The 16,438-nt window shown below is 39.5% G+C and overlaps 1 protein-coding gene across 1 annotated transcript in view; it reads left to right on the plus strand.

Moving 5' to 3' along the window:
* The window catches only part of disp3 (dispatched RND transporter family member 3), a 74,313-nt gene that overhangs the window by 24,538 nt on the left and 33,337 nt on the right, over positions 1-16,438 (plus strand). Inside the window, exons 2-4 of the mRNA XM_084390156.1 lie at positions 9,853-10,827; positions 11,585-11,804; positions 13,201-13,337. Coding sequence (XP_084246282.1) covers positions 9,861-10,827; positions 11,585-11,804; positions 13,201-13,337 — 1,324 coding nt within the window. The 5' untranslated portion in view covers positions 9,853-9,860. The remainder of the gene's footprint in view (positions 1-9,852; positions 10,828-11,584; positions 11,805-13,200; positions 13,338-16,438) is intronic.

The following is a 16,438-nucleotide window of genomic DNA, read 5'->3' on the forward strand; positions in this document are numbered from 1 at the left end:
AACGTGTCCCGATCGTACCAGACACTAGGTCTTACTGTTGCCTTTACGTGATGTGTCAATAACAGTAAAAATAACAAAAGTAACACCAACAACCAGTTAAATCTAAGGGCTACGCGACGTCGCACACAGGGGAGCGCCATCTCAGATATTTATATTCTCCTTCCCTTTACCTCTGTACAGATAAAATGCTGTCAAAATAGTTCCGGTTCACATGGCTATGCGGAAGCGATAGATAATTCTGTATTATAATTTTTTAAGGCCAGACAAGTCATTTGTTGCGGTCAAGTTGTAAAGAAAGACTACACGCCTGCACATATATATTCAAACACGGATACCTATAGATTGAACACGTAATACGCAATTTCACAGGTTTGCGTTTTTAAAGCTTGCGCAGAGATAAACATTATTATTATTAAATTTTTTTCAACGCTTGCACCTTGGAACCTATTTCGGGGTTTGCGTTCTCGAGCTGCCAGGCACCGTTGTTGTGCGGGTGAGCACGTTACGGGTTTTCTGTTGGAACGGTGTCGTGTTAGCAGCCCCTAAGTTAATAACTAATGATCTTTGCAACAGAAGGGAATCAATCAAAACTAACTTTAGCTGGACAATAACTTTATTCTAGAGCTGCTGTAAAGTCAAAACAATCTCTGTTACTCAGTGGCGTGGCGTGGGGAAAATTTCTGAGGAAGCCAATTAAGACACAACCTCTAAGCTGTGTGTTTTAAGGGGTGGGGGCAGAAAATCATACGTTACCATTTATATGTTGCTATTTGGATGAACTATTAGAGCGCCCAGCATCATCTTACCGGGACTTATGCTTGTTACAATCCAACACTTTGAGCACGTAGATACCTAAAATATGTTGCGCATACAGCTCAACTAACGCGATTGTTATAAATGTGTTTGAACAACAAAACACATCCTCTTGCACATATTTGACAATCGGAATATCAGATATATGCTATAGCTAATAAATTTGTGAAATTTTGAATAAAAAAAGGAAATAAAAGCTGATCATTCAGCGCTATTGTGCCTGCGGTGTGACAAGCAATGAAAGACGCGTCTCCATGGGAACCATAAAGTGATACTACGATCAATAACGGTCGCCTTGAAAAACTTACGTGTGAAAAGGTTGTTTGTAAGGCTTACATTTAAATGTGTCTTTGTTTTGTTTTGAGTGTATGGTCAATAAATAAAGGAATTAAAAAGATGGGCACAAAACCACAAATCTTCCGCTATTTCATTCATTCATTCATTGACGATGATAACGTGATGTGATTGGCCTGATGCCAACAAGTTCATGGCTTCCCTTGACACTGTCCTGACCAATCACAGGGGAGCAGTGTCGTGACAATAGCGTCACCTGATTGGTTAATCATTATTTTTTTTTTCTATCAAGGGATGCCAACTCAGCCTGGCCTCCTCACAGGCACAGGGTGCAGTACCATGTTTTCAACGCTCATTCACCATGTCACTTTTATAGGGGCGCTGTTTTACACATCATAAAACACTCAGTAATGAATGAAGAGAGACGATGAGGAGATGACAGAAGGATTACGTAAACTGTGAAAACAAAAGTGTTTATTAAATAACGATTATATTCTGAAAAAGTGAGGAAGCCTGGCTTCCCTTGGCCTCCGCAAGAAAACGCCACTGCTGTTACTCTAATTTCCTATTATCACTGTAAAGCTGCTTTGAAACAATCTATATTGTTAAAAGCGCTATATAAATAAAGGTGACTTGACTTGACTTGACTTTATATCCGTAACCTAGATGTTTCCTTTTGAAATGTAACTCTATGCTGCTTCATGGAGTTGATGCTATGGGAACATTAATACCCACTCGGCCATACTGAACAAATGTTGTTGAAATTAACCAGCGAGCTAGACTGTAGCCAAAGATTGCCATACAGTGCACCCAGTGAACAAGGGCTAAATAGCCTATAAGGTGCGACATCCGCAGCTCAGTACTGCCCATACTTTCTGTTTAAAGGGATAGTTCACTTTGAAATTAAATTGTGGTATGTTTTAGCTTAGCTCAAGGGCATCCAAGATGTAGGTGTCTTTTTTTCCGCAGTAGTTTCAATTTTGATATTTTTAGGTCAAACCGTTCTTGTCTGTCAGTCATTTAATGCAGGTCTATGGTCACTGTCTCAAAGAGCATGCACAGAGTCCAAATTAAAACAATTCCCCGTCGTCCAAATTAAACAATTCCCCATCGTAAGTGCACGTTGATGGCCTAAGACACGAAACGAGCGGTTTGTGTGAGAAAACGAACAGTATTTATATTGTTTTTACCTCTTATACACAGCCACGTCCAAGTGATCTGATCTGACGTGTACGCAGACTGGTGCATAGATATATACACTAGATATCGCCTTAAAGACATTCGTTCCAATGAACTGCCGTAGACAAGGCGACATCTAGTGTATATATCTATGCACCAGTCTGCGTACACGTCAGATCAGATCACTTGGACGTGGCTGTGTATAAGAGGTAAAAACAATATAAATACTGTTCGTTTTCTCACACAAACCGCTCGTTTCGTGTCTTAGGCCATCAACGTGCACTTACGATGGGGAATTGTTTAATTTGGACGACGGGGAATTGTTTTAATTTGGACTCTGTGCATGCTCTTTGAGACAGTGACCATAGACCTGCATTATATGACTGACAGACAAGAACGGTTTGACCTAAAAATATCAAAATTGAAACTACTGCGGAAAAAAAGACACCTACATCTTGGATGCCCTTGAGCTAAGCTAAAACATACCACAATTTAATTTCAAAGTGAACTATCCCTTTAACTGATCCGGGGCAGAACTGACTAGATAGACCACAGCCTAATGTGTTTGCCAACAGCTTCCACTAGGGACAGGCGAACTAGAGGACTGCTACCCACATCTAGACCCTCAACCATCAGCTCCAAGAGGACCAAAGTATTAAGCATCTCGTTCTAAGGACCGGAGGATGCCTCAGGAGAGAACCATGTTATCTCAACGGCCTGCTCCGCCTAAGGAACATGGGAGAACTGGCGAGAGAGCACCGAGAGTGGAGTGCTACATCAGCTCTACACCCTCATGCTCTCCATCACAGATTGTCAAAGGGCGTGACTTCCCAATCTCTTTTCAGCTGAGGACCGAAAAACTTTGCCACTTTGCCACTTAGCCTCTAGGGAAGTGCTCTGACTGATAGACAGATCTCCCAGGGAACTAGTCGACGTAATTCATCCAACTACTACCTCCAGTATAACCAGAGGGGCTTCTGAGAGAGACCCATAGCACTCTCCCTACCACATGGCCCTTATTGGTTGCACTGATGGTTGCCCATTCCTATAGTTGAAGTGAATTGTGGAATAGAGACAGAGAGTGGGTAGCTAGTCCACTTTTATTCTCTGTCCCTATACTCCTCTTGAACTGTTAGGAAACGTACTAACATAGTCCCCCACTATGTCGGTGATAGACTGGAGAGGTGACAAATGAAGGAGTGAGATGCAAAAGCAGAATGGCCATTCACCTTCCCGTACTGCAATGCAGGACCTCGACCGCAGTGGGGGATATATCGCTTAAATGCCTCTAACTTAACCTTCGCCACCCTAAACTTTTGGACCACCACCTCAACAGCTTTTTTAAGCCACTGGTACATTTATAACTGCCAAAAGTACTATTCATTTCTTTAGGTGTAAAACGTTATTGAAATTTTTATTGAAACATTTTTGAACTCGCTTGCTGTAAGTGCTCTTATGTTATTGCGCCATGCAGATTACTTTGAAATATATAGCACTAATTATAACAAATTAGAACTGACATGTTGATATTTCAGAATATTTTATGCAGAATGAGTGTCTGCTCAGCATTGAAATATATCCCAAGTGAAGCATCCTGGCTCTCAGCTGTCAAAATGAACATTAACCAGGATTGCGCAAAGCTGCTGTGGTCAGCACCAGGGATGTGTGTTGTGGTGTAAATGATAAATTGGTTGATTTGACACCGTAAGAGATATTACCCCCCTCTGATCTGGGGACAACTAATGTTTATTTAAGCGGTAAAGCAAATGTGCAAAGCATGCATAATGGTGCTGTGCTGTAAATAATGGGCCTCATTACCCGAGGTGTCAGAATGTAACATCTTACATTGTCTCTTAAGCTGTTTAGTATCATGGCTGATCCAACAAATGGTTTGCAGGTCACATGGCTCTATTGAATTAATCATGACTACTCTCGTTCTCTAGGACTTTCTCAACAACCTTAAGCTATACATCTCAGAAAGTGGTGCAACCACATTTTACATGGTAAGAAAGATTCACAAATCATTTTGTGACAGATCTGGAATAGGAAGTGGGATTTTCAAAGCAGGACAGGGTTTGTGGCACTTACATAAAGCTCTGAGATTTGCAGTTGGTAAATTTTTGTGTTGCAAAGGCTCACAGTGCTCTGTATTGTTGTAAGAAATAGTGTCAGCCTGTAGTTTGACAGTGTGAGACAAGGAAACAGTGGCCATCATTAGCTTGTGAAGAAGATTTTACTTTGTGAAACCACCTGTACAGCCTATACTTATGTTACTATATGTGCATAATGCCTGTCAACAAGAATCTGATGACTTGTGCTGTTCTTTTTTGCACCACTTTCAGGGAAAGCTGGATGCTTTACGTGGGACTTTTGGTAATGAACCGACCACTTCTACTTGTGAGCAAGCTCAGTTTATACAAACACTTAATAACTTTACGCTGACCAACCCCATCTTAATTAGTGAAATGATACAGAAATCTAATTCTTCATCATGCCGGTTGGATCCCGCACCAACAATCCTTCTGAAACACTGTACCTCTGTCATTTCTGCTCCCATCTCACATCTTGTAAATATGTCCCTTCTCTCTGCCTCAGTTCCAGTTTCACTAAAGACTGCTGCGGTTACTCCTATCCTTAAAAAACAAACAAATCTGGACCCAACTGACTATGCTAATTATCGCCCATTCTCCAATCTACCGTATGTCTCAAAAATCCTGGAAAAGGTTGTTGCCACTCAATTGCAGTCATATCTATCTCTCAACAATAGTTTTGATTTATTTCAGTCTGGTTTTCGCCAAAACCACAGTACTGAAACTGCATTAGTAAGGGTTATCAACAACCTCTTACTCTCTGGTGACTCTGGAAACCTTTCCACACTTTTATTACTCAACCTCAGTTCAGCTTTTGATACTGTCTGTCATAAATTCCTACTCATGCGCCTCTCAGAGATTGGTATCTCAGGAGCCACGCTATCCTGGTTTTCCTCCTATCTGACTGACAGAAAATACTATATCACCATGCACAACTATAAATCTCCCACTGTCATTCTCAAACAAGGTGTTCCACAGGGATCAGTTCTCGGCCCATTACTATTTATTATCTACATTTTGCCTCTCTGACAAATTATTCACCTCCATGGTTTTCAATACCACTGTTATGCTGACGATATCCAGATATATACTGCTTGCCGACTGGATTCTATTCACCAGACTACATCACTATCATCATGTATTAATAAATTAAAGACCTGGCTCAATTGCAACAGAAATCTTAATTACTGGTCCACCATCTCTATTAAACTAATATCCCAGACTTGACCTTGAAGCTACATCAATTATTCCATCTGCCACTGTCAAAAACTTGGGTATCACTCTTGACCCTTCACTGACCTTCAACGCTTATATTAGTCAACTCTGTAAAGCTGCATTGTTTCAACTGCATTTTTTAAACCATTTTATGCATGACGTGGAGGCAAAGAACGACCCAACGCAAAGCACAATATTTAATTTGACCGGAAGGGCTAAATTGACGGTTATTTTCATCAGTTGTGGCTCTTTAGATTTAGCACTCTGCTTGCTTTGAATCAGACACAGAGATACTTCAAAATAGCGATTGCAGCGCATTAATATAGAACGGTGATTAAATTGACTTGGAACTACTTGTGCATTAAACGGTTTTATTGCACACCTTCCAGCCAATCAGAATTGAGTATTCAGACAGACCATGGTATAAAAATGTATAATTCATGATCTTTATATATATATACAGTACCGGTCAAAAGTTTGGAATCATTACTATTTTTTATGTTTTTGAAAGAAGTCACTTATGCTCATCAAGCTTGCATTTTATTTATAAAAAATACAGAAAAAAAAGTAATATTGTGAAATATTATTACAATTTAAAATTGTTGTAAAACGGTGATTAAATTGACTTGGAACTACTTGTGCATTAAACAGTTTTATTGCACACCTCCAGCCAATCAGAATCGAGTATTCAGACAGACCATGGTATAAAAACTAATAATTAATAACATCCCTCTTTTGGCATTAAAAAACTACTGTCAGGATTTACTAAAGACACGCAGAGATAAATTAGCGCTGAAAAAGCGTGGACAGTAATTTTTGCGGGTGACCTTTTGCATATGCATTTGTAGGAGTTTCCGTTTCAGACACAGGATTAATGGGAGGAGGGTATTTAAATGAATAAGGTGATTAACTAAGGTTTGCGCTAGTCAATTTACCATTATTTACCGCCTAAAAAAAGCACGTCATAAACCAGAGGCTAGCTGGTAGAGTGCGTTGGTCATAGAAATGATCTGACTGTGTCTGTGTTCTTTAATTTGCGTGTCATCAGTAGATCACGTGCAAACCTTCCACTCCCATCGGCACTGTTTTGGAATTGCGCTCTCACACTAATTTGCCCTGTTTATTAAATCTGCCCCTAGATTATTTACAGCAGCAAATTAGTGTTGTAATAGGGCCGACAGTTTTGACGTAAATCCACCCAAGATTCGAATTTGCCGAACTCCCTTTTCCCATCACCTATCAGATTGGAAAGGCATTTATTTTCAATAAAAATGAAGAAAATATTCGAAAAGTGGAAGTAAAGTGGGTTTTTTTTATAATGATGACATATTCAAGGTTCATTTACTGTGAATGTAGTTTTAGATGATCTGTTTCTCTCTTTCCAAAAATGTATTCTCAGCCTAATGAATTTGTCCTCTGCTGAGGCAGATGTTGAGCTCTCAACCTACTGTGAAGACAGATGTTGGTTCCCACCCTCTTGAGATTCCACCAACCAATAATCCTGCTCAAAATAACCATCTTCTCCTGTGGAGAAGCACAAAATGCTGTCATGACTGAACTGAAAACTTTAAGACAAAAAACAATTTAAACTCATACATTAATTAATGTAAAAGCTCAATTGCAATCTTATGACTGATAAATATGTTTAACTATACCATGTCATCATAGTTATTGGATTTATTGATTATTGAATTTTGAGAATTTTGAATCAGCAGAAGATTATTTGCCGATTCAGTGGTTCAGTATGAATCGCAGATGAATATTACATTTAGTTCAATATTTGAGGCATCATAAACCAAGGGAATGAAGGTCTTTCTCCGGTAACACTTTATTTTAGTGTCTTTGTTACACGTTATATGTAGTTACTGTATTAATAACTATAAATTATGCATAATTTCATGCAACTAACCCTAAACCAAACCCCAATCCTAACTCTAACTCTAACTCTATAGTAAGAACATGTAGTTAATTATTATTACACAGTACTTAAATGCATAATTACACTGTAACATGGACAACTTAAAATAAAGTGTAGCCCTTTCTTTCAATATCTTTGCATAATTTTAAACAGATTCCTTTGCCCGTTTTCTAGCACTGCCACCTTCTACCAAGCATTAACTTTTTGTTAAAAACAAGCTGTACAAATCTTTTAAGATGACAAACAAATACTTCAAAATGAAGCACCCATTTCATAAGCCCCATTGAGCTTACACTAGAGCGCACACCTGAGCTCAGCCTACGGTGTTTGTGCATTGAAAGGTGACTTTTAAATGTCTCCTATCTCAGAATACTAATTATTACCTCAACAGCTTATCAGTTTTCCAGGAGGGTTTATTTAGCTCCTAAATCAAGCATCGATCCACCACAGACCATCTGATCCCAGGAGGAAAATCTTCAGATTCTCTGTGGAGAAGAGATATAGAGATGGAGCATCTGTACCTGCCTCTCCTCCTTTTTATCTCACTCTCTCTCTGCCCCTGGGCTCTACGCTGTGGTGAAAGTCAATGACTTCCTGGCCTTGCGCTTGCACACATGGCTCTGGGGGCAATCTGTGTTGAAAATGAAATGGTACAAGCTCAGTTTCACGCTGCCCCAGGCTGTATTGTACATTAGGCAGGACTTACATTGGACTCCTGTCTCTCTCTCTGTCAGTAATTAGGCAGGCTTAGACAAGTTGAATGATTTAATTTTCAGTGACGCTGCCAACTGTGTGTCAGCTGCTGATAGCATGTTATCTCTGGCTCTTTGTCCCTGTTCTCTCGCTCACTAGTTCACTCTGTCTCCCTTTATGTGTGTGTGTGTGTGTGTAAGGCAAAGTGGGTTTTTTGATGAAATCAGCATAAATTCTTATTTCACAGTGTAAATGCTGTTTGTGTTGTCACTTACGGCACGATTCCTGTTTCATGTTCCCCTGTCTTGGATTCTTATGTTGATATGTAGTTTTTTGTTCTCATGGTTCCTGTGCTTTACTTCCTGTGTTTATCCATGATTTCTTAGGTCCTGGTATGTCTCCATAGCAACCCTCATTAATCTCCATAGCTACTAATCACTTTCACCTGTTTCTTGTTTCAGCCCTTGTTACCTTGTGTTTCCCATGTTCTTTGTCTGGTGTTGTCCTTTATGAATGTTATGTGTGTGTTTGTTTCAGTTCTGTTTTTGCCCTTGTATGGAATATTCCGTTACTACCTGGATTTACTGTTGTTGTGTTTGTTTAAATAAATATTTATGCTGCACTTGGATCCAACTATCACGTTTCTGAAAAAGCTGCGTTACACTTATAAATGTAAAGTCACAACTCAGCAAACTTCCAAGTGTCAAGATGACTTAAAAGTATTTAAATTTATAAATTATTATACATTTATTTTTAAAACATCTCACTCTAAATTAAAATGCTAACAAAATTGATACAATCAAGGTGTGAAATGAATGTAACTACTGCAGTTCTTTAAACTTCTGGAATCACAAAAGCAATCGTGGTTAATTTAATATGTCAATACTCACAGTTTCAGTTAATAGTTTTTTAAGCTTTGTCATAATTACAGAAGAAATACCAAAAATATCTTAGTGTATATGGTGGGGGAGGGGTTATGAATATTTTTTTGCTTTCGAATCCACTGCATTAGCAAATAAATTTCAGTATCTGTGCTTAGATATTTTCTCAAAACTAACTTCACTATTTACAATAACTGTGTCAAGGTGATTCTTAGTGGATGCATTTATTATTTTTACAGTAATTAGATTATTTTACACAGTATACTGACTAATCGGGGAGGAAGGTTTATTAAATATGCAATGCAAAACAACTTTGAATCCTCCCAAAAATATTCCTGCACATACATCCATATAGGTTTCACTAGGCTCCCCTGCTATGAAATCTCCTCACAATTCGATGAGAAGAATATATTATCGCACACACACACACACACACACACACACATCTGAGTTCAGCATCTAATACCAGAGGCCAAACCATCTGCCAGCCTGATCGCTGGCCTGTGAGACTCGGTTCACTGTTTCCTCATTTCCATTCACCACTCACTACCCAGAGGCCAAAACCTTACACTATTACACTTACAGAATGACAGATTTCATGGCTTTGTCCTTGTTTTAGCAGTGGCCATCTGAAAATAACCTGGCACTCTCTTATTGATGCTCCGTAAATCAAGTGCACTTTATCGCAGTATTCACCTGTCCAGGCACAAGCGGGAGCACACAGAAGGCCCAAAGGCGTTAATGTTAGTGTTTTGTGTCTTTGTTGTAGTGCCTGCCATGGATTCGGAAGATGAACCCTTGTTGCTCCAAGGTACCTGGAACCTAAGCGAGTTTGAGGAGCAAGAGGAAGATGAGGAGGAGGAGGGAGAAGAAGGAACAGAACGGGAAAATGGAGACGAGCAGGTCTGTAAGGGGTTGTGGTGGGCTTTGGGCTGGGTGTATACGCAGCCCTGGGCCAGCGGGCTGGTTCTGGCAGTGGGATTTCTGGTACCCTTCACCCTCTCAGCTTATATGTTCCTTCACTGTGAACCATTAGACATTGACCTTTCCTACAGCGCATTCGAGGTCAGGAGTCATGCCTCTGCAGAACGTTTTGACGCTCTCGCCATTGCCCTGAAAAGTCAGTTGGGGTCTTGGGACAGGCACAGGCGTGATGCAGATGGATTTGACTTTGAAACCAATGCTCTGAGGGACCTTTTGTTGCTCATGGTAAACAGAAAAGGGAAGGACGTCTCTGCAATGGCGAATGTCACAGAACCTGCTGAGACTGAGACAGGGGTACACAATGACACCAGACAGTTTGGAAATAAGAAAAACAACAAGATGAAAGAGGAAAAGACAGATTCGACAAACCCTAAGATAGCGGCACTCAATTCCAGTGATGCTGAAGATCACAGGAAACCAGACTCACCCTTAATGAGGAAGCGAAGATTTTCAGGCTACTCCTACCTCCAGACCCAGGCCCTCTGGAGGATAGAGCTAGTTTTTGTGGCCCAGGGCGACAAGGATAACAACATTTTCACCCCCGAACGCCTTCACACCATACACCACGTGGAGAGACTTCTAATGCAGCACCCTCAGTTTCAACAGTTCTGCTGGAAGCCACTGGAGGCGTTGCGAGACTTGCCCCTGGGACCTTCCTTCTGCTCTCCTCCAAGCTCCCTCCTGTCCTACCTCTTTCCCAGTGAGCGTGCAGGGAAGATCTACTATGATGGAATGGGACCTGATCTAGCTGATATACATGGTGAGTCGCTTGGGGGAGGCAAACTATCCCACTCTCTACTAATGATTTAGCAATCCTCAGTAAATAAAATTTGAATAGAGAAAGAGTGTAAAATGAAGCTCATTTGTAGCAAATAAGCTCAGCTAAACTCTCTAAAACAGCAGTATGTTTTATTTGATTAACTGTTCTCATGGTCTCCAAGTTGGCCAATAGCTGGTTCTAGTTTGTTTAGATCAGGGGTGGCCAATCCTGTTCCTGCAGAGTTCAGATCCAACCCTGATCCAACACACCTGTCTGTAATTATCAAGCTCCTGAAGATCTTAATTAACTGCTTCAGATGTGTTGGATCAGGGTTGGAGCTAAATCTCCAGGAACAGGATTGGGCACCCCTTATTTAGATGGTTTACCAGTTGGTGAAGATCAGGCTTAGCTGATAGACCATCTTGGACCAGCAAAATATACATGGGATGGCCTGGTTTTCCAGTTGGATTTGCCCTGGTTAACAGATATCAGGGGTGTCCAATCCTGCCCCTGGAGGGCCAGTGTGAGTTTCTAGTGATCCTCAAGATCTTGATTAGCTAGTTTAGGTGCGTTTAATTAGAGTTGGAGTTAAACTTTGCAGATAAATGTCCAGGAGAAGATCTCCCCTGACATATATTGTAAAAAGTAACAACAAATGGTGGCTGTATGATGTTCAAGGCCACTTTCACAATCATTCCAACCAGTAACTGAAATGTTTTTCATAAAACTCCCTGATTGTAGTATCCTCTATTCTCAGGTGCCCTGAGCTTGGCGATCACCCATCCACAGTTTTACTGGTATGTGGATGAGACTCTCTCACCAGACAAGCTTCAGTCCTCTCTTCTTCGCAGTGAGATCCATTTTGGAGCTCCTCTTCAATCTTTCTACTCTCTTCAAGACAGACCTTTAGAACAGAGACGTCTCTTCAGAGAATTTGTGGTGCAGTATGCAAACATCCTTTCACAACAATCCACCAGGTGGGTGTTGAGATTGCGGTTGGTGTTGGTATTAGTTACGTAAACAAGAAAGCTTTTTGTTTATTTGTCTGGTCTAATACCATGTATGGTTAAATGCTAATTCAATTGAACAAGCATGCAAACCAGAGGATTCATCAGAAGATTCATGATGGCTTGTTTGGCATTAAATATGGTCATTGGAAACGTGCAGAATTAACTTTATAAATCCAAGTTAGCAGAAGCCTTATTTCCCACCCTGTGTTCTCCCAGAGCTTATCTTTTTTTAAATGATTATTAATAGCCTCATCTGCATATAATTTCCATATACATATTGCCATTGAGACATTTCCAAACTTCCTTAAATATATAATTACCAAAGAAGCAAGTCATTTAGAGACGTGTTTTCAGATAATATATCTTGAGTTTAATTTCTCACGCCACAGGGATTTTACTTGTTTAAAGCATAAACCAAACATACAGTTTGCAGTTTTGATTCTCTTTTGATAATTTTTCTGCATAATGTTGTTTATTAAATACATTTCTGTAATTCCAAACACACACACAAAAAAAGAGCCATGGGAAATCCCTGCCATGGGAAATGTCTTCCACAAGCAGTCAGTTATGTAATAATAATATATATATACATAATTTTTTTATTATAAATGTAATATACTGTATTACATGAAAATGTAAGTGTGCATGAAAATTGCTATATTGCAGAATTTGCTATCACAAATTTTACCTCCATAAAACTGAGCCATCAACTTACAAAGACGATCTCAGTGGCACGATGGTGATGAATCATGGCTCAGTCCTCCCGCTCTTCTGTGTGGCAGCTAGAAAGACTGTTCACTTTACTAATGCAAAACTAATGAGTTATATATAAATGATTAAACACAAAATGGGAGTCTATTAAGCCACTAAGTATTCCTTAGTGTCAAAGACAGAAGTCAGTTAGTCAGCCGTTTTGATTTTGGTTGTAGTAATTTTTGCAAGGATGATCACCAAACAACGCCAGTTATGAATCTCAGACAATGACCCAAAGCTTTATTACATCTGCAAAACAACCCTATTATACTCACTGCTGTCAAGTGAATGTATGCAGATGCTCTTCAAATGACAATCATTACTGCTGGGATGACAATGGTAGGAACTAAGCTTAGAAATGAGCCAATGGCCAGACACAAAATAGACATTCATTGTATCTCTGATACAGTTTTAACTCCTTTAAGAGCCCCTCGATGTAATTAAGATAATCTTTTTCCATCTGCTAATGTGCCCCATTTTCTCTCTCATCCCCCTCATCTGGTCCTTCTCTTGTTACATATTGTCTGATGTCAAACATAACCCATTCTCATCCTGACTACCCTCTCCTCTCATCCAATTTAAAAAAAAACACTTTTTATTCTCTCTCTAGTAAAGTGAAGGTGTTGTACGGGGGTACAGAGTTATTTGATGATGAGGTGCGGAAGACCTTCCACAGTGACATGTTGCTGGCTTTGTTCAGTGGAGGATGCATTACTGTCCTTGTGTATGTTCTAACCTCATTTTCTGGTAAGACACTCAACAAGCATTCTAATCAAATAAACCTAAAAATACCATGCATTACAGGGGTTTTAGCCCACTTAAGGTCGTTGTTGTTCAGTCAACACAGATTAGAGATGCCTATGTCCATTATATAACACAGTTTTATCAAGTAATTAATTAATTCACAGTTAGTTAACAGTTAACAGTAAGCTGTTGTCAGTTATAAATTGTACAAAAACAGTATGTAATGCTGCTTGATGTTGCAAACTGGCATTTCTTGTTTTTATTTAAATTTATGATTGTAATCAAAAACACACACTCTTTTGTAGTGCAAATAGTTTTACTGTTTACAGCACTTTGTTATTAATCTAGTTATTTAGTGCTAATGAATCATACACACATTCATACTATATAGAATGTATTTTTTTAACGGCCGCAAAATAAGCAACTTTTTCACTTGACATACCTACTCAGAGAGTATGCGATTTCAGATGCAGCCACTGTTTGTGAGTGAGTCATTGAATTATTCACCTAACAATTCGTACAAGCAGACTGATCAATTCAGCAAGGAAACACCACTTTGGGCCCTATTTTAACGATCTGAAACGCAAGTATCAAACGCAAAACGCAAGTAACTTTGTGGGCGGACCGACGCAAATCTAAAATGGGTTGGTCTAAAGTAGCTACATTACTGTGGTTTGGGCGTAACGTGAAATAAACCAATCAGAGCATCATCTCAACTTCCCTTAAAGAGCAGGCGCGCTTGTTCCATGGCGGATTGCTATTATAACGGCGGATTTGCCAGGCGGATGCAAGGAGAGGTTCACAGCCGAGGAGACCGACGTTCTCGTCAGGGCCGTAAAAGACAGAGAAGTGACATTGTATGGGGATGGGAGAAACCCACCCAAATAAGCTTCGGTTAAACAGGCGTATAATAATTTTGGTAAATGTGTAAGGTAGATTTATGGGAAAAATGGGAACTGCTGCGTCAGTGTGTAGATGAGAGAAGCAAAGTGTATGCGCGTTGTGCACACACTACATTACAGCATGCGCCCTTAAAATAGCATCTGAATAATGCGCCACTGACTTTAGACTAGGTTTTTCCTGGTCAGTGGCAGAATTGTTTTCTGAAACTGCAAAATAGCACCAGGGAACGTTTGCGCAGGAACACGCCTCCTCTTTTCGCTGAACTGCCCCCGGGAGCGCAAGTTCATTCCCTGATTTACCGACGTGAGTCTGTGGAGGGAAAAGTCCGCTGTGCGTCGGGTGCAAAATAGGAATGATACATGTGTCGGTGTACAAAGTCAATTGCGCTGGGTGCAAGATAGGGCCCTATGTGTTGCTCTGAGAGAATCTGTTGGTTCTGCTTTTGACATCTGTGGAACTATTGTCCTTGGCAGAGCAAACAGACAAAGTATCTAGCGATATTGTGTCTAAAATCAACGTAAGTTACACAACCTCATTTATATTGAACAGTTTAAAACTATAAATGTAGCGTCAATCTCGCAATTGTGCTCTTTGGTTTGAATAATGCGTCATGACTTGGAACTGATCGTGATTGAATTCTTAAAAACAAAATTGAGATATGTACAGTATATCATTTTAAGTTGTGTTTTATAAAAAAAACTAATGATCAATAACATATTTATAAATTAACATTAATTTAAATTAGTACATGCTGTAAAAATTGTTAATTGTTTGTTCATGGTGACAAATGTATTAATCATGTTAACAAATTGAGTGTTTCAGTCTTGCTAAAATATTGTTAAAGATATGATGCAAGCCTTGATTTAGCCTTGTTTTTATGACTTGTGTTTTGTTGGATTTGCCATCTATAAATGGCCTCAGTATGCTTTGTGTCAACATTTGTGTCAACAGATAAGCTGCAAATGATTTCTGAAATGAAATCTGACTGATGCCTTGAACCTACACAGACTACCCACACATTTTGCAGTATGACTTAAGCAGTAAACATGTATTTCAGCTATGAGTCTATTAAAAGCACAAGATGCAGACTTGAAGGTGTACTATCTGTGACTTTAGTTGTTGGGCAATCAATCAAGTAAATCTTATTGATTTGGCCGTCTCACAGCTCCACAGCTGGTTTTCTCGGTATATTCAGGTCGTTATACTATTTTTGTCTGGACATTCCTAAAATGAGGCTTATTTTCTCACAGCTGCTGCACCAACAACCGTCTGGATAATGGAAAAGGGAACACTACTTTTCCATTTGACATTTTTATAAAAACCTTAATGACGCTTTTTCACGTTATGTAACTTGACCTTTGTGCTTTATCTGTATATCATATAACCTTCCCTAAATGTGCCTGCTGCACTTGCAATGCGCTACCTTGTTTGAGAAACAATAGAGAGCTCTCAACGCTGTCGTTCCACTCAGCTTGCACACCAGTTTGTGACTGTTTGTTGCAAAACCTTTAGCACTCTCTGTACGCCACAGCACTTTCAGTTAATTCAGGGATAAAAGCTTGAAACCACAGAAAACATCTCATAGCGCGGTAAAGCATGTGGGCCAAAAATATCTTGGCAGTTTTGCGATTGCTAATGGTAAATTCAAAACTTTGGTGTCAGATATTTTGAATTTGACATTAAGGTGTTGGTGAATTCAAACAGACCTGTCAAGAGGTGCTTGTGTTGGAGAAATTAGCTTGAAGTATTGATGCTAAGTTTACGTAGTTCTTACAGTACAAAGCTATTGTTGCTACTGTTGCTACATTGCTGTTTTTTACAGCAGTTTATTGTGCATGCAGACCTTCATTTTAGTGAAACGCCTAATTTGGATAGTTGACTTAAATAAACTGATCCAAAAGAAAAGGTTCGCTGATTATTTTCGGTGCAGCATTTGTAGCAAGATTGTGCAGTAGCTAAACAAAATTTTGTAAAATGTGCTGTTCATTACTTTTGTTTTGTTTTTGAATTACACCATTGAAATGGTTGGTGTCAGGGTAAGATTTATTGTCACCCAATTTTTCACCCTCATGTTGTTCCAGTAAGACTTTCGTTCATCTTCAAAACACAAATAATTTTTTTTTACTGATATCTGAGCGATTTCTGTCCCTCCATTGACAGTTTACGCAACTACCACTTTGACGCTTCAAAAAAGTTCATAA

This window comes from Rutilus rutilus, assembly GCF_951802725.1.
Source record: "Rutilus rutilus genome assembly, chromosome: 19".
Taxonomy (NCBI): Eukaryota; Metazoa; Chordata; class Actinopteri; order Cypriniformes; family Leuciscidae; genus Rutilus; species Rutilus rutilus.